Genomic DNA, 16013 nt, shown 5'->3' on the forward strand with positions numbered 1-16013 from the left:
ATTGCATTATTTTTTTGAATAGTGGAGAAAGTAACGATTTCTTCCAGGGTTTTTCCCCCCACTCCTAACACCTACTGTATGAAGAGGCTCCACCTCTCTGGACGTCAAGCGTTGAGCTTGATCTAGTATAGTATATCTGATGGGTGGAGGGATAGAGTTATGGGCAGGGTTAAGTGTGTTTGGACCTTCTCCAGCCATTATGCCCAAATCACATCCAGAGAGAGGGAGCTGGACTCGACAGTGAGCGCCTCTCTTTGGCTTGCTCACTCGGGGTTTACAGAAAAATACTCTAAGGCACAATTTTCATGTAGTTGAACTTCCAAATGAGGACCTCACAGAATTTGAGGCATTATTATTATTCTGTAAAGATGCTTTGTTTGAAATATTGTCCATTGTGAGAAGCGTTATAAATAAAATTGACTTGAGGGGCTTATATCACTCCAACAAGAACAGATTTATCCCCCATGTGTCACAGCTCAGATGCTTTAGATCTTTTTGAACCCAAAAAACCAACCAAACAAACTAAATTCTGTGCAATCCGATCTTTGAAACTACTCTGATGATAGGGAAATTCATCAAGTAATTTGCATATGGGTCAGGGTGCATGATTTATTCAGTAATTATAATTGTTTATATATTACATATGATTTTTTTAAATAACTATTTATAGGCTAATTCATTAATCAAAAATGTATAAAACTTTAAGAATTTATTATAATAACAAAAAGGTTTGTTAGTTTAATGTATGTAAATTACCGTTAGCATTTTGACCACATTTCACCAAAACGACTATGTAAATACTTATAAAACAATCTTACAAAAATACAACAACGCAACTATACACATATATTATTAGATCTCTATCCTGAGGAGAATATTTTTCTGTGCAGTGTTAATGTCTTTAAATCTTTTGGGCGCAGTGTCCCCTGGCAGGACGTTATACGGGGTATCCGTATTTGCTGTCATACGTGCGCTGAGGCCTGTGGTCAGACGCAGGCATGCTGGCTTCCCTTTGGACTCTGCTGCGTTCAGTGTGGGCGCTGCTGTGACCGGACCCGACCCGCGTGACGTCGGCTTTCTGTACGGAGTTGTAGTATATCCCGGGGTGGACGCGGTAATCCTTTACAGAACGGAAGCTGGAGTTACGGCTTCCCGGGCGACTCTCTGGAGCTGCGGTGTCCTCCCTGAGAAAGGAACAATGTCACATGGTGTTAGCCACATTTATTTATAATATATATAAAGGACACATACTGTACATATTTGGGGCCAGTCCAGTTAGGTAGGCCTATTTTTGGGTGTGGTTGCAGTTGATGAATAACACTGTGCCAGTATTGGTGACTTGTCAGCCAGGTATTTTCCCATGAGGTTTGTTGTGAGACATTCTTTAACGATGAGCTAAAAGTATGTAGGCTACTTCCGCTGGTGTAGTGTGAGACAGTACACCAGTGTTGAGACATGCTGCATTCACACACCCTCTCGTTATAACCGTAATAAGACGACAACTCGTGACGTTCTACTTGGAGCTGTTCACATAATGAGCTGTTCTTGGATGCATTTCTATGGCAACATTATCAACGGCAGGTCAGGTGGTACAGCGGTCAAGATACAATTTGTAATTACGAGTTCTACGAGGACATGAACGCTTTTTACAAGTTGGAAACTCAATTACAGTAATTCCGAAATAGCGTGAACACACCTCTTTACCACCAGAGCCACCATTCCCATTCAAACCACTCAGTTTTTTTGAGCAAGAATGGATTTTCACATTTGATAATTAAGTGTCACATTATTAGAAGGAAGAAAAACAATAGTTTATGTTGTGGGTGGTTGCTAATGTAGTTGTGTAATGTGTTTATTAGTGCTTGCACACTGGCTCAAGTCAAAGGAGTCCAACTTCAAGTTTCACTGACATTCCTGAATCTCCTTTTAATGTACGTCTTTGGGATTTTAACTTTAAAGTCGGCACAAATTGAAAATTCACCCCTATCTATTTTCCAAAAGCATGTAATATATCTTATTTAAAACGATTCATGCCTAAATACTTTTTTTTTTTTTTTTTTTTTTTTTCAATGTCATAACTGGACCTTTCGGTGTAAACGACTTCTCTCTGATGATGTATGCAGGACTTCTCCAGTCATTTAGTCCACTTAAACTCGCGTTTATCTACCTCCATTTTCACATCCAATCAACAACTGACGCATAGAAACCAAGTCCCCGTCCTACACGTTTTCCTTTTTGATAATCCGTTTCACTCGGATGTAAGTCATAATACGGAGGAATGTCGCTATACTTCTGGTTCATCAACATTCCAATTGTTTTTAAATATATAAACAAGCAACATCTTACCTGATCTCATTGGCTACCTCTTTTTGATAGCGCCGCTTGTTGCAACAGCAAATCAGGAGCCAGATCAGCAAAAGGAGGAGGAGCAGCAGCAGCAAAGCACCAATCACAGCTCCCACAATCACTCCCACTTTATTGGTTGCTAGGGATAAAAGATTCAGATAAAAGCCAATAGATTATGTGCAGAAATGGCTCACTCGAGTCTTAAACTGAGAAACAATTCATCTGACAGTGCTGCTGAGGCTTCAATTGCCTTACAAAATCATCTGGAGAATAAATGGGTTAATCAAAATAATATGCACATGTTGAGTGAGTCTTACATATTTTGTTGAAGGACACATGCTGCATAATGGCCTTCATAAACAGACATGCTACTGCAGTTGCCCTCAGTATAATATATGAACCTTGAACAGAAATGTGCTGAACACACTGGAAAATGACTGGATTTCTCCATTGGTTCAATAAGCATAAATACACTTTTTGTGTGCAAATAACGTGCATTCAAGTATTTATGACACTTAAGCTACTTGAAGAAATAGATTAAAAAGGTCTCAAAAGCCTCAGGAACTTTTCAATTAACTAACTTCACGTTTTAAGCCATTTCTTTTTTCACGTACCACAATACCAGTTTTAATGTTTTTGAAAGAAGTCTCTTCTGCTCACCAAGGCTGCATTTATTTAATCAAAAAATTTAATATAGCAGTATTGTGAAATATTACAATTTAAAACAATTGTTTTCCATTTGAATATATATATATTAAGATGTCATTTATTCCTGTGATCAAAGCTGAATTTTCAGCATCATTACTCAGTCTTTAGTCACATGATCCTTCAGAAATAATTCTAATATGCTGATTTGCTGCTCAATTATTAATAATATTTTTTTAATTATTATTATCAATGCTGAAAATATTTTGTGCTGCTTAATATTTTTGGGGAAACCATGTTACATTTTCTTTCAGGATTTTTGATGAATAGAAAGTTCAATGAACAGCATTTATTTGAAATAGGAATCTTGTGTAACATTACAAATATCTTAAAAGTTACTCTTAATCAATTTAATGCATCCTTGTTGAATAAAAGTATTAATTTCTTCTCTCTCTCTCTTAAAAAAAAAAAACCTTAATTGCCCAAAACCTTTGTATAGTAGTGTATCATGGGGGTTCCACAAAAATATTAAGAAGCACAACTGTTTTCAACATTGATAATAATAAGAAGAAATGTTTCTTAAGCAGCAAATCAGCATATTAGAATGATTTCTGAAGGATCATGTGACACTGAAGACTGGAGTAATGATGCAGAAAATTCAGCTTTGATCACAGGAATAAAATACATTTTAAAATGTATTTAAAAAGAAAACAGTTTTTTAAACTGCAATAATATTTCATATTATTACTGAAATTTTGATCAAATGCAGCCTTGGTGAGACTCAAAAACATCACAAAAAGTTCTCAGCTTCACACAGGTGTCCTTGCAGAGTAACTGCAGGTTTACTTCTCTATGATAATGAATAATTTTGTGAAATGTCTGTTTCTCTCAGATACAGTGTATGGCACTCAATACTCAACACTGACATGTTGTTGACATTGAGACGTCAAGTGTGTCTTTCATGTGCAAATACGTTGTGGATCCACCCATACTTACGGTTATATGCTTGAAGGGAGTATGTGCATCGCTCCGCTCCTACTTCATTGCTGACCTCACAGAAGTACTTCCCCGTGTAGCTCTCGCTGTGGTTGGAGATGAGCAGCTCTCCGGTCAGGGAATCTTTAAACAAAAGAGTCATTCAGAATGAGCAGGCATTGCGAAAGGCCCGGCAGCGGCGTTCACGGCAGAGTGCACACAGTAAAACTCGTTTGGTTGCTATGAGGCTCAAACAATGTTTTTGTTTTCATACAGCAGCTGGCGTTACGACACACAGGCCTGAAGCTACAGGTCCTTCAAGCGCTACCAAATCTTAAGCTTTCGCTTCAACTATCCGCTAGTGTAGCGCTAGACCCGCGTTCAGCGCTGGTCACTCACTCACTCACTCACTCACTCACTCACTCACTCACTCACTCACTCACTCACTCACTCACTCACTCACTCACTCACTCACTCTCACTCACTCACTCACTCACTCACGCACACACACACACGCACACTCACTCACTCACTCACTCACTCACTCACACTCACTCACTCACTCACTCACTCACACACTCACACACACACACACACACACACACACACACACACACACACACTCTCACTCTCACTCTCACTCTCTCACACACTCACTCTCTCACACACACACACTCACTCACTCTGTGTTGCGGTTGGTGGCATGTTTCCACTTTCTTTGATCCATGTATATTTCAGAGGTGATGAACCCTGGGCGGTTGAGCAGTGGAGCGAAACGGTTCCGCCCTTCTCCTCGCTGCCTTTCAGCCAGCATTTAGGGGGCGAAGGTCGTACTGACAGAAACCAAAAGAAAAACAATCAGAGGTCATGGACAAAATCACATGGCTGATGCATGGAACAAACTGATCTGTTATGAGCCTGCAACGTCAGTAATGATTGCACTAGGCCTGGGCAATATAGAGTTAATTAATATAATAATAATAATAATGCATGTTGATATTTTTAATTACTTTACATACTGTATATATATCAAATACTTTTTTGACAGTGATCAGACATTGTAGCCAATTTGATTAAAAATGAATACAAATGATGTGTATACATATATTTAAATAGCAGTTGAAAAGAAAGAAATTTGGTTTGGATAACTGGTAATCCTCCACAAAACTACCTCACTTTCAGGTGTGCAACACCAGCTTTTCACAATCTAATTTATTCCTCCTAGATAAAATCAAGTCCTATAAATGTTTTCCTCATTGAATATCCGGTTTCACACAGAAAGGCATCATATTTAAGGAAGTAAAATGGGTTGGGAGTCCAATTTCATGTTGACATTGTGAAATTAGTGTCACGCTGTTTAGAAAATTTAATGGCCAGATAAAAATGAATTCACAATCATGCCAAATTTTTACGACAGCAGCAAAATTACAAATATATATACAAATATAATATTTTATATATTGTCCAGCCCTTGACATATATCTGTTGTCATGTTATTATAGTTAACTAAAATAATAACTTTCGTAAAATAATATTTGTTACTTTTTTCTCACCTGGTAGCCAAGGCAACATTTCTAATTTCTACAACATTTCTACAACATCTAAAAGGGGTTAGGGGTAGGCCATCGTATGATTGGTCTTAACCCCAGTGACGGGTAGGTTTAGGGGCGGGGTTAGGGGTAGGCCATCGTATGATTGGTCTTAACCCCAGTGACGGGTAGGTTTAGGGGCGGGGTTAGGGGTAGGCCATCGTATGATTGGTCTTAACCCCAGTGACGGGTAGGTTTAGGGGCGGGGTTAGGGGTAGGCCATCGTATGATTGGTTTTAACCCCAGTGACGGGTAGTTTTAGGGGTAGACCATCGTATGGTCCGGATAACCGTATAGTACCGAGTTTTATATTATTGCAGCAGTTAGAGATTAATCTGTGTTAGGTAGTATAGATCCGGGTCGCTAAAGACCCAAATATGTAATAATGATTGGCGAAACATTCATTCATTTAAGGTGAGCACACAACAAAATTACTAAAACTTTTAAATGAAAATTGATAATATGTAAATAAAAACGATTTCAAAATATTAATATGAAGTATCTCAATGATACTGAAATAACATGGGCTCTATGTAGGGTTGTTATTATTATAAACGAAAACTAAAAGTAATTTTTGTTCACTGGAATAAATAAAGCAGAAACTTGAGTAAATACATTTACATGGCTCCAAAAAAAGAATCATGAATTATTTTTCATTTCAGATTTGAACACTAAAGAAGCCCCAATAGCACTATAGTACAAAATATACTATAATTAAAAAATAAATATAAATGATAAATCTCTCAACTGAAAATGGTAAAAGCTGCAAAAAATAACACAAACATTTTGAAATAAAATAGAATCAGCCTCAAGTCCTAAACTGTAATTACACAGGACCCTTAAAGGACAAGTTCGGTATTTTACACTTAAAGCCCTGTTTACAGACCGTATCTGATGAAATAGAACGGTTAAGTTTAAAATTTGGACACATGCTCCTGTCCCGAGAATTTTAGGTTTATTTAGCGTTTGTGGACCTATTTTGCCAAACGCGTCACACCCAGATTCTTCCGTTGAGAGCTTGAATAATAGACACCAGTTGGTGGCGATAATGCACCTTTGCCAATTGCAAGCAAACCGCTGGCATTTCATTGAATACACAGAAGAAGCAGAAGAAGAAGCGGCGGAGGAATATCGTACCTCACACAGCACATTCAATACAAGTCAATGGAGGTGGACAAACACTACGATAAAACCTGTTGGAAAGCATCTTTTTCAGCGATTTTTTTTGGGATCATATCAGTGAACACCCCTGACCACTCGGTGAGTTTCACGTCTTTGTAAACGAAAGTTTAATGTGTTTTAGGAAGGAATCTGCCAGTGCACATAGACAACCATTGTGGGGGTGGGGGGGGGAAAGCTAAATAAACCTAAAATTCTCGGGACAGGAGCATGTGTCCAAAGTTTAATCTTAACCGTTCTATTTCATCAGATACGATCTGTAAACAGGGCTTTAAGTGTAAAATACCGAACTTGTCCTTTAAAGGATCACAGCACTGAACTGGAGTTTTCCAAGAAAGTGGAAATCATTGAGGCTCTCGACAGACAAGGTGTCGGGGTTGGCCTGAGGTTAACAGAGGAAAACAGAAGGCAGGCGTGAACAAAGAGCATTCACCCCACCTGCCATTCCAGTCATGCCATCCTGAACGACTGGATGAAAGGGGCACGCTGGGGTGGAGAGAACCGGTACAACAGAAACACAGCAGCTTGACAAGAGCGCCAGAGCAGGTCAGCAGAGACAGAGAATGTGCTCGTCCTCACCCAGCACCACTAAAGTGACTTTCATGGAGTCGAATCCGGGTGTCTTCTTCACTTTGCACTGGTACGTGGCCGTGTCCGAGACCTTGAGGGTGGAGAAGGTGATCGTGGCGTCGCCAACGTTCGGGTCACCAACAAACTTCAAGCGACTCATCAGGTCTGCGTTTCCTAGCTCATGCAGTTTCCCTCCGGTGTAGGATAAGATCTGTCAGAGAGAGAAACCCAGCTCAGTGAGCCTTATCTAATATAACAGGTCTAACCACCTGCCGTCATTAACACGGAGCCGCTAATGCACATTACACACGGATTTCTCCAAATCTCCACACACATCCCTGGAAAGCATGAGGTTAAGTAGTTTGGACGAGGGAGAAATGGGAGGAAATTACAAAATCCATCAAGATGATATACGATTGATCAGGTGTAGACTGTGATCTCCTTGGAGCTGAGGAAACATTCTTACATTCTTGTCTTATCAGAAACACCAGATGTTACGTCAAGAAAAGCTGCACGGCATGCATTCTTTGCAGTTTTAAAATCACCTTTATTCCTTCAGTAGTCTCAGTGTTGTACTCCGGGAAAAAAAAATGGGGCTAGAAACAATTTTCATGCGGAAATTGTAATACATTTCACAATTACAAAGAAACAGCAAGATAAACATGATATTTTGAAGGAGAAAAACTAAAATACTATTTTCTCGTAAAACAGTCAAATAATCTTCCAAAAGAATTATATATATTAATATTTGTTGTTGTTGTGTGTCTTTATAAACTGTCCATGTAGTTTTAAATATTTTTTTTATTTAAATTTAAATGTGAGATATTTTCGTACTCCAGTTAAACTAAACCACAATGACAAATTGTGACAAGCTAAGTAAATTACCTTTATACTTAATTCAGATGCTTTCGAAAGGAGACAGAACTATTTAAATTGTTTATTTTTCTTAAAGATGCTAATAAACAGCCTGAGCATCAATACAAGATGAGAACGTGCTTTAACGTGAGAAGTCAAATTTTCCTTGAGCTTTTGGAGGTCCCTTTAAGGTAAACAGTTTCAAAATGCTTTTGCGTTTCGGCTGTTCATTTACACGACGACGGCGTTTTGGGGATCCTTTTGAAAACAGGTTTCAAAGTGCACGTTTTTTTGAAAACGATACTGTTATTGTCTCTGTGTAAACTACAAAAATGTGAATTTGTAAAAACGGTGACATCATGCGCATGCGTATTACACGTTCAGTCTAAAGGCGCAGTTTTTCTTTACAAAGTGACATCGCCAACTACTGGCCTGGCAGCAGAATACAGAGATTTTAGTCATTTTCACGGATCTGTGTGAACAGGGATCGGTTTGACAATGTCGTCACCTGTAGGCTACACAAAAGACACAAAGTAAAAACTTTTCCGCTTTCAGTACATCATTGTCGTGTAAACATGCCCTTACTCGTGTGCTATTGCGAGTGGGCATTGATTCTCCTATACAATGAAGTTAGCCAATCATAAAAATGGCTGTTTACACATCTTAATTTTTTTTATAATTTCAGACAGAGAAAAAAAATAAAAATAAAATGTCCATGCAAAATACTTTATGAACACTATAAGTGAACCTCAAGGAACATATTCAATAAAAATATCCATGTCACGACCACTTTAATCTCCCTTTTGTAATCTCAGTGCCCTCTCACCAGCTCATCTTTCTGGGTCATGTCTTGACTGACGAGTGTCCACTCAATGTCCAGCTCTCCGACATCTGCGGTGTCCATGGTGTACGTGCAGCCCAAAGTAAGAGTCTCCCCCTGGGCTTTCTTGATTGTCTGTGGTCCAGTGGAACTCACCTTTATAGCCCACGTAAGAGCTAAAGGTTCACAGAGAGAGATACAGAATAATGAATTAATGACCATTCATTTTACAAACACCTGTCTTGTCCAATTTCGTTTGGTTCTCAACTAGTTTGTTTAAATGGTTCGATCACCCAAACATGATCATTCTGTCATTAATTACTCGCCCTTATGACATCCAAACCCGAATCCAAATCTACGGAACACAAATGAATATCTTTTTGATGAAATCTGAGAGCTTTCTGTTCCTCCATTGATAGCTACGCAACTATCACTTTGATGCTTCAAAAAGTTCAGATCGCAAAACTAATCCATATGAGACTAGATCACTAAAAGCCTAAATTAATCTGTTCATCATAAAGCAATTGAATCTCTTCAGAAAATTTGGACTAAACCGCTCAATTCAAACTTTTTGAAACGTTTGAACTTTAAAGTGGTAGTTGCGTAGCGGTCAATGGAGGGGCAGAAATCTATCAGATTTCATCAAAAAGATCTTCATTTGTGTTCTGAAGATGAATGAAAGTCTTAAAAGGGGTGATTGATTATGATTTCACTTTTCTAACTTTAGTTAGTGTGTAATGTTGCTGTTTGAGCATAAACAACATCTGCAAAGTTACAACGCTCAAAGTTCAAAGCAAAGGAAGATATTTGCTTTGAAAGAAATAGTTTTTTTTAACGGACTACAACAAACGGCTGGCAGGGACTATACGACATTCCACCCGGGTTAGTGACATCAGCAACCATAGAATTTACATAAACCTGATTTTAGAACACGATTTATAGATTGAACAGAATATGTCGTTGTGACATGACAGAATATGCTAATCAATGACTAGAAGTTAACTTACACATAGGCTACCTAAATTCATCAACTAACCATTCATAAATGTCCTGTTGCATTCTACATGTTGTCACTTCTTCATGAGTCTCTCCATCATTGTCTGACTCCGGTTTTTGAAAATTTCAGTGCATGTTTGTGAGGTAAAAGGACACAAGCTGTTGAAGCTCCGCCCTCTGTGTCAGCTCGTTTGCTTTTAAAGGGACAAACACAATACGTTGTGTTTTTGCTCAAGTGACAATTTTAACATGCTAAAAATATCTGTGTGGTATTTCGAGCTAAAACTTCACATACACACTCTGGGGACATTCGAAGGGCATTATACCACCCCTTTAAGGGATTTGAACGACATGAGTGTAATTTTTGGGTGAACTAAACCTTTAAAGTGCTATCTTTACTACTTATGGTTATATATATATATATATATATATATTTTTTTTTTGTGCATTTTATTATTTTCTTATACTGTGGGGCAGTTGAATGCTTGAATCTAATTGATTGACAAACTTATTTTCAGGGAAACACACAGCTAAAGTAGTTCCAGGCAGGTTTTGACCGCATTACAGCTCCATATCACTGCGCCAAATGATTTCAGTTATTTCAAACGTCTGCAGGCTATAGCCTACAACAACAGCAAAAGAACCAAATCCCTCAACAACACTGACCAAGCAAATAAATATAGTAAACAAAAGGATAAAAAAACGTAAAATTATGTCCACAAAATTACATTTTATTATGTATGGAAAGGAAAGCACATGCTCTCGTTCTCACTCTCCCACTCAAACACATACAGTACACACACACTCATATAGAAACGTGATCGTTTGAAAAATCAAGAGCGTTTTAAGGACAAAAACCTGACCAATGTCTTGAAATGCATGATCTGAAGAATATTTTGAGGTGCATTACTACCTTGGCCTTGGGTGTGCCTAATTTTTATAATAGCCTAATTCAAAGGCCCTTCGTTAATTATTCATTACATAACGTATCAAATCATGTTTGGGCCACGACCATCAGTTTTTGCACATTTAATTAAACGGCACTTTTGTGTTGCATTTTCTCCCTGAAACAAGGTTTTCTGCACCAAAACCAGCCGCTGTTTTGTTCATAATTCAAATTAAACTGTCTTTTCACAGTTTTTCAACTGCACATTTTATATGTAAATGAGCTCTGTTATGATTGGCTAACCTCTTTGCATGTCAATGCTATCTCCAAGTTGCTGAATAGGAATTAGCCCTTTCATATGTGCTCATGTGTTAATGTGCTCATAGTTGTGACTTTATAACTGTGGCTATTTCTGATGAAACCATTTTTGCAGCTTAATTTCAATGATTGGTCTGAGGAAGAGGAGACATGACACCATTTATTTCGAAAGAGCACAAACGATCCTGTTTTCCATGATATGCACTTTAAAAAAAGGGATCAAGAGGGGGATTTGCTATAATGAATCACGGTTGCTAATAATGCCATTTATTTGCACATTCTGTCTGTGCTAGAAAATCTGCTAGGTGCAATTTCCATGCTTCAATCTTGCGGGTTGGTTCAGAGTGTTGGTTGTGTGGAGGATGATACAGACTGTACAGCATCACTCCACATATCCAGAGACCATCCATCGGCTCTTTAAAATGCTGAAAGTGCACTTGCATGGTGCTTCTGGATATTTGGATGGTAATAACTTTCTGCTCCCATATTTGATGAATTACCTCAGCCATGATCACTAGAAAATGTTTTTTACGGATGGAATAGCATAACGTTAACTGGACCAAGCAGAATATCTTAAAAAGAAAGGTTTCAAAAGGGGGTTTTCGGCATTTTTGGTTCCCCAAAAAAAACTTTCAGTAAACAGTTCTTAAAAGAACCTATTTTTTTCTCAGTGTGAAGAACATAAAAAAAGAACCTTTTGTGTAATGGAAAGGGTCCAGGAATATTAAAGGGGTGGTTTAATGCCCTTTTCACAAGATGTAAAATAAATATCTGATGTCCCCAGAGTGTGTGTGTGAAGTTTTAGCACAAAATACCCCACAGATATTTTTATATAGCATGTTAAATTTTTCACTTTTTGAGGGTTTGCAAAAACGCACTGTTTTGTGACTGGCCCTTTAAATGCAAATGAGCTGCTGCAGAGCGCGGGGTTTCAAGAGCTCCTGTGTGTGTGTGTTTGTGTTAGCAGCTGCAATCACCTCATGCAGACACTAATATGACAGAAACTGTTCTGCCTTTAATGTTAAAACGGAGTCAGACAAAGATGGAGAGACTCAAGAAGAAGTGACAACATGTAGAAGCAACAGGACGTCTCTGAATGGTTAGTTGATGAATGTATGCTGCTGATGTGGAGTTAACTATCTTCAATTAGCATATTCTGTCATGGTAATCTATAAATCGCTCGTATAGGAGCTGTTGTGAGATGCACACAGAGTGATTTTCTATTGCATGTGAAAAGATGGATGCTAAAGTTTGAGCTGACTCACAAATGTGCTCGAAATTACAACAACTCTTCCTCTTCTCAACATGGACTGCGTGCTCTGGGGGCGGGGCTTATGTATATTCTAGGGTTGGTGATGTCACTAGCCCGGAAGGAATGTCATGTAGTTCCTACCAGCCGTTTGTTGTAGTCCTTTTCTTTAAAAGCAAATATCTTCCTTTGCTTTGAACTTTGAGCGTTGTAACTTTGCAGATGTTGTTTATGTTTAAACAGCAACATTACACACTAACTAAAGTTAGAAAAGTGAAATCATACTCAACCACCCATTTAAAGGTTGTTCATGGAACCCTAAATGTCAATAAAACCTTTATTTTTTAAGAGTGAAGAAGAGGCATGTTTATGCTGGAAACTAAATGAATACTCATGGCTCAATGCTAATTTATAACATTTAGTGCTTGTTAAAGCTTCGACAAAGGCCACAGCTGTGAAGGTCACAGAAATGGTACCGAACAACAGTTTACTGTCCACAGAAACTGAATGTGTCCTGAAACAACAATCAGGTGATCTCTGCAATGTGAACTGATGTGCTTTACTGTCGTCAGATGCTCCCGTTACTATCTTTGTGTCTCAAATTCACAAACAACTGATTTGATTACAGATGAGCAATCTTTGCTGGGGGCATATGATTTTTTTTGTTTTTTTTGTTTTTTGGGAAATGCTACAGATTGTCAGGTTAGTTTTGTTTTTTGCACCACCAACACAACAGAACATGTCAGACAACTATGTAATTCCTGTAGCATTGCACTTTCACACAAATGCAGGGAGTGTCTGTGATTTACGGATCGCCTCTCTCAGCTGGAATAAAAACAGTCCAAGCATGAATGTGTTGAGCAACACCGCTGGGCTAAACCCATGTAAGACCATTGATGTATGGTTAAGAATTATGCATTTTCATGCTCTATAATTTCAGTGCACTCACAATGATGCAAATCGCGCTCACACATAATGAACTATTGTTTTGTTCACGCTACATCTGCTGCTTTTTTAAAAGTCTGAAATGCACATGCAAGTGCATTGAACTGAATCTCAGAACCAGTAATATTCAGAGCTAGCATTTGCATAAAGCAGAGTGGGAGGCCAGTGCAACTTCTTAATATGCAGGGTTAATTTATGCATAACATGGTCACACTGCCGTGGAAACTCAATACAGCCCACACAAAGTGAAGAGAAAAGTGACCTTTAACACAGAAAACCCTCAAAGAGACTGATAAATAAATAAATATATTTCACACACCTGCATGATTTAGACACGCTGCAATGATGTATAATGCAGCCAGCGGTAAGGGGACGTTGATCCAAAACTTGCTCATAGCCAAATGTCAACTTTTTACTGAAAACCTGGGGGATAAAAAGAACAGACTGTCATTGTCGCTCGCTCACTGGACACCTCATTTGCAAGTGTGAGTCATTTGATTCTGATAAGGGTCTCAGTCGTGGCAAATTCAAATGTCATTTTAACGCAACTGGAATGAGAAAGTCTCGAGTTTCGATTCGAAGGTGTAAAAACAACAACATTAATCACTCTGAAGTAGTAAAGGAGAAATGTCAACAAAATAAATATGGCACAGAAAAATGAAATCAGGAACTGTAGACTTGTATCTGACAGATGTAGCCTTTTTTTAAAAGCCAATACTGAACCCAATTTATAATGATATTGTATATACAAACAAATAAACAATAAATAAACAAGATTAATTATTTGTATTATTCAGAAATAATAAATAGATTGAAATAAAAAAAACAAAATGTTTTATTCACTTAAATAAATAATGTGTTTTATTGTCTCTTTAATTAGTTCTTCCTGTTTAAGAGTGTTGGAGTGGTATATAGTGGTATATGATCCACTATCCAGAGTGGATATATATATATCCAAAAGATATATATATATATATGTATATATAGCTATGTAATGTCATATAAAATACAATTTTAATAATAACAATATTAATAATTGTTATACACAATATTTACTTAATTTAAAACAAACATTTCAAAACGGAAATTGAAAAGTGTGTTTGGATATTTTTAACCAGTTTGGCATCAGACAAATTCAAAAATCTCAAACACTGTCTGATTTATCCTGACTGATATGTTCACCTATCGCTATTTTCATATCCTGTGTAAATCACACTAGATAATGGCAAATAAGGCATTTAGTAGCCTACAGTGTGACTAAAACATTATAATGTTTGAAACACCAGGTGGAGTTATCAAAAATAAATAAATAAAAAAGACAAAAAAGGGGACAATAAAAAGTGAATTGGGTTTCTTGTTACAATCTCACTGAAACTGTGATTGTAATCAGTGTGTCTATAAATCATTTAAGGAACACATCATGTGTCGGTGTAGCTGCCAATAAAACACACAGTTATTACAACTTTGAGGAAGAGAGTTCAGTCACAAGTTCAACTGAATACAGCTTAAATACTGTATATACAGTATACTTTTGATTGGATGAGCCTTCTTTGAGCACTTGCTTACTGACAGTCTGCAATAATCATCTCCGTCTCATAAGAAATGAAATAAGCCAGAAAAACGAATTAATGGAGGTCAGAGCAGGCACAGATCTTTTAAAGAGCAAAGTCCAAACAACAGTTCTTCCTGTCACAACCAACTAGCTCTGTTTTCTTCTTCTTCTCATAAATCTTATGTAAACTCAATACAACTCAGTGAAAAAATATAAATTACCTCTCAACGGAACAACCAATTTCAGGATAATCCAACAAACCCTGCAGTTCTATCACTCGTTTTCTTTGCGGTTTCCTCAACTCACACTCTCACCTGAAGCAGGTAAACAGGTGTTTCTGCTTAAGCTCCGCCCCCTCGCAGCATTCCACCAATCACAGAGAATCACAAACTCAGTGAAACCTGCTACTGACCCGCCTATAGTATTTACACCTGACATGTTTGATTTGTGATTCATGGCCTCTGTGTAAGCAGCCAAGCTTTCATTCCAGTTAAATATTCCCCTTGGATTATCTAATGTAAAAAGTAAGTGGATTAAATCAGCTATTTTGAATGAAAGAGTCCCCGAGAGGATTTCATGATCCAAACACAGTGTTCACAGAAAAGCAGTGCTTCTCATTTGGATATTAAAAACAATATGAATAATAATACAACATAATTATCCATAAAGTCCGTAGTTAGAATATCAAAATATACATTTACATTTTAAAGGGCAGATTCCCATATTTGTTGGTGTTGAAGGTGAACTTCTTCACACATTGTATTTTGGTGAAAATACACCTATTTTTTTGGGGAAGTATGACTAATACTAATTCAATTTTAGTGCTTGTTCTGTGTGTTAGGTTGATACATCACACTTGTTGTCTATGGGTTTACAAAACTGTGGGTTTTCTTACTCAGCCTGGCCGTGTGAGTCATTTAGCATTTTGTTTGGCCTGTGCAATTCAGGGTAATATTAATGCATTTCATGTTTGGTTTAATGATAATTTTCTTACATTCGATAAACAATTTTTGACTGTGTTGGCACTGTCCTAATACAAAATGCAAAACCGAATGAGAACCACTGCAGTGAAGTGTGTCGTATGTTGC

At 37.7% G+C, this 16013-nt stretch overlaps 1 protein-coding gene across 1 annotated transcript; it reads right to left on the reverse strand.

Moving 5' to 3' along the window:
* Positions 1-595: 595 nt before the first annotated feature.
* vsig8b (V-set and immunoglobulin domain containing 8b) lies at positions 596-15264 on the reverse strand. Its single transcript, XM_079637783.1, has 8 exons — positions 15147-15264; positions 13693-13796; positions 8986-9155; positions 7314-7515; positions 4650-4799; positions 3988-4110; positions 2347-2485; positions 596-1184 (listed from the first exon to the last, which is right to left on the reverse strand). Exons 2-8 carry the CDS (start codon positions 13766-13768, stop codon positions 938-940), a joined length of 1107 nt encoding a protein of 368 aa, XP_079493909.1. The 5' UTR covers positions 13769-13796; positions 15147-15264; the 3' UTR covers positions 596-937.
* Between the last annotated feature and the right edge of the window lie 749 nt (positions 15265-16013).

Source organism: Phoxinus phoxinus (genome assembly GCF_949152265.1).
Source record: "Phoxinus phoxinus genome assembly, chromosome: 15".
Lineage (NCBI taxonomy): Eukaryota > Metazoa > Chordata > Actinopteri > Cypriniformes > Leuciscidae > Phoxinus > Phoxinus phoxinus.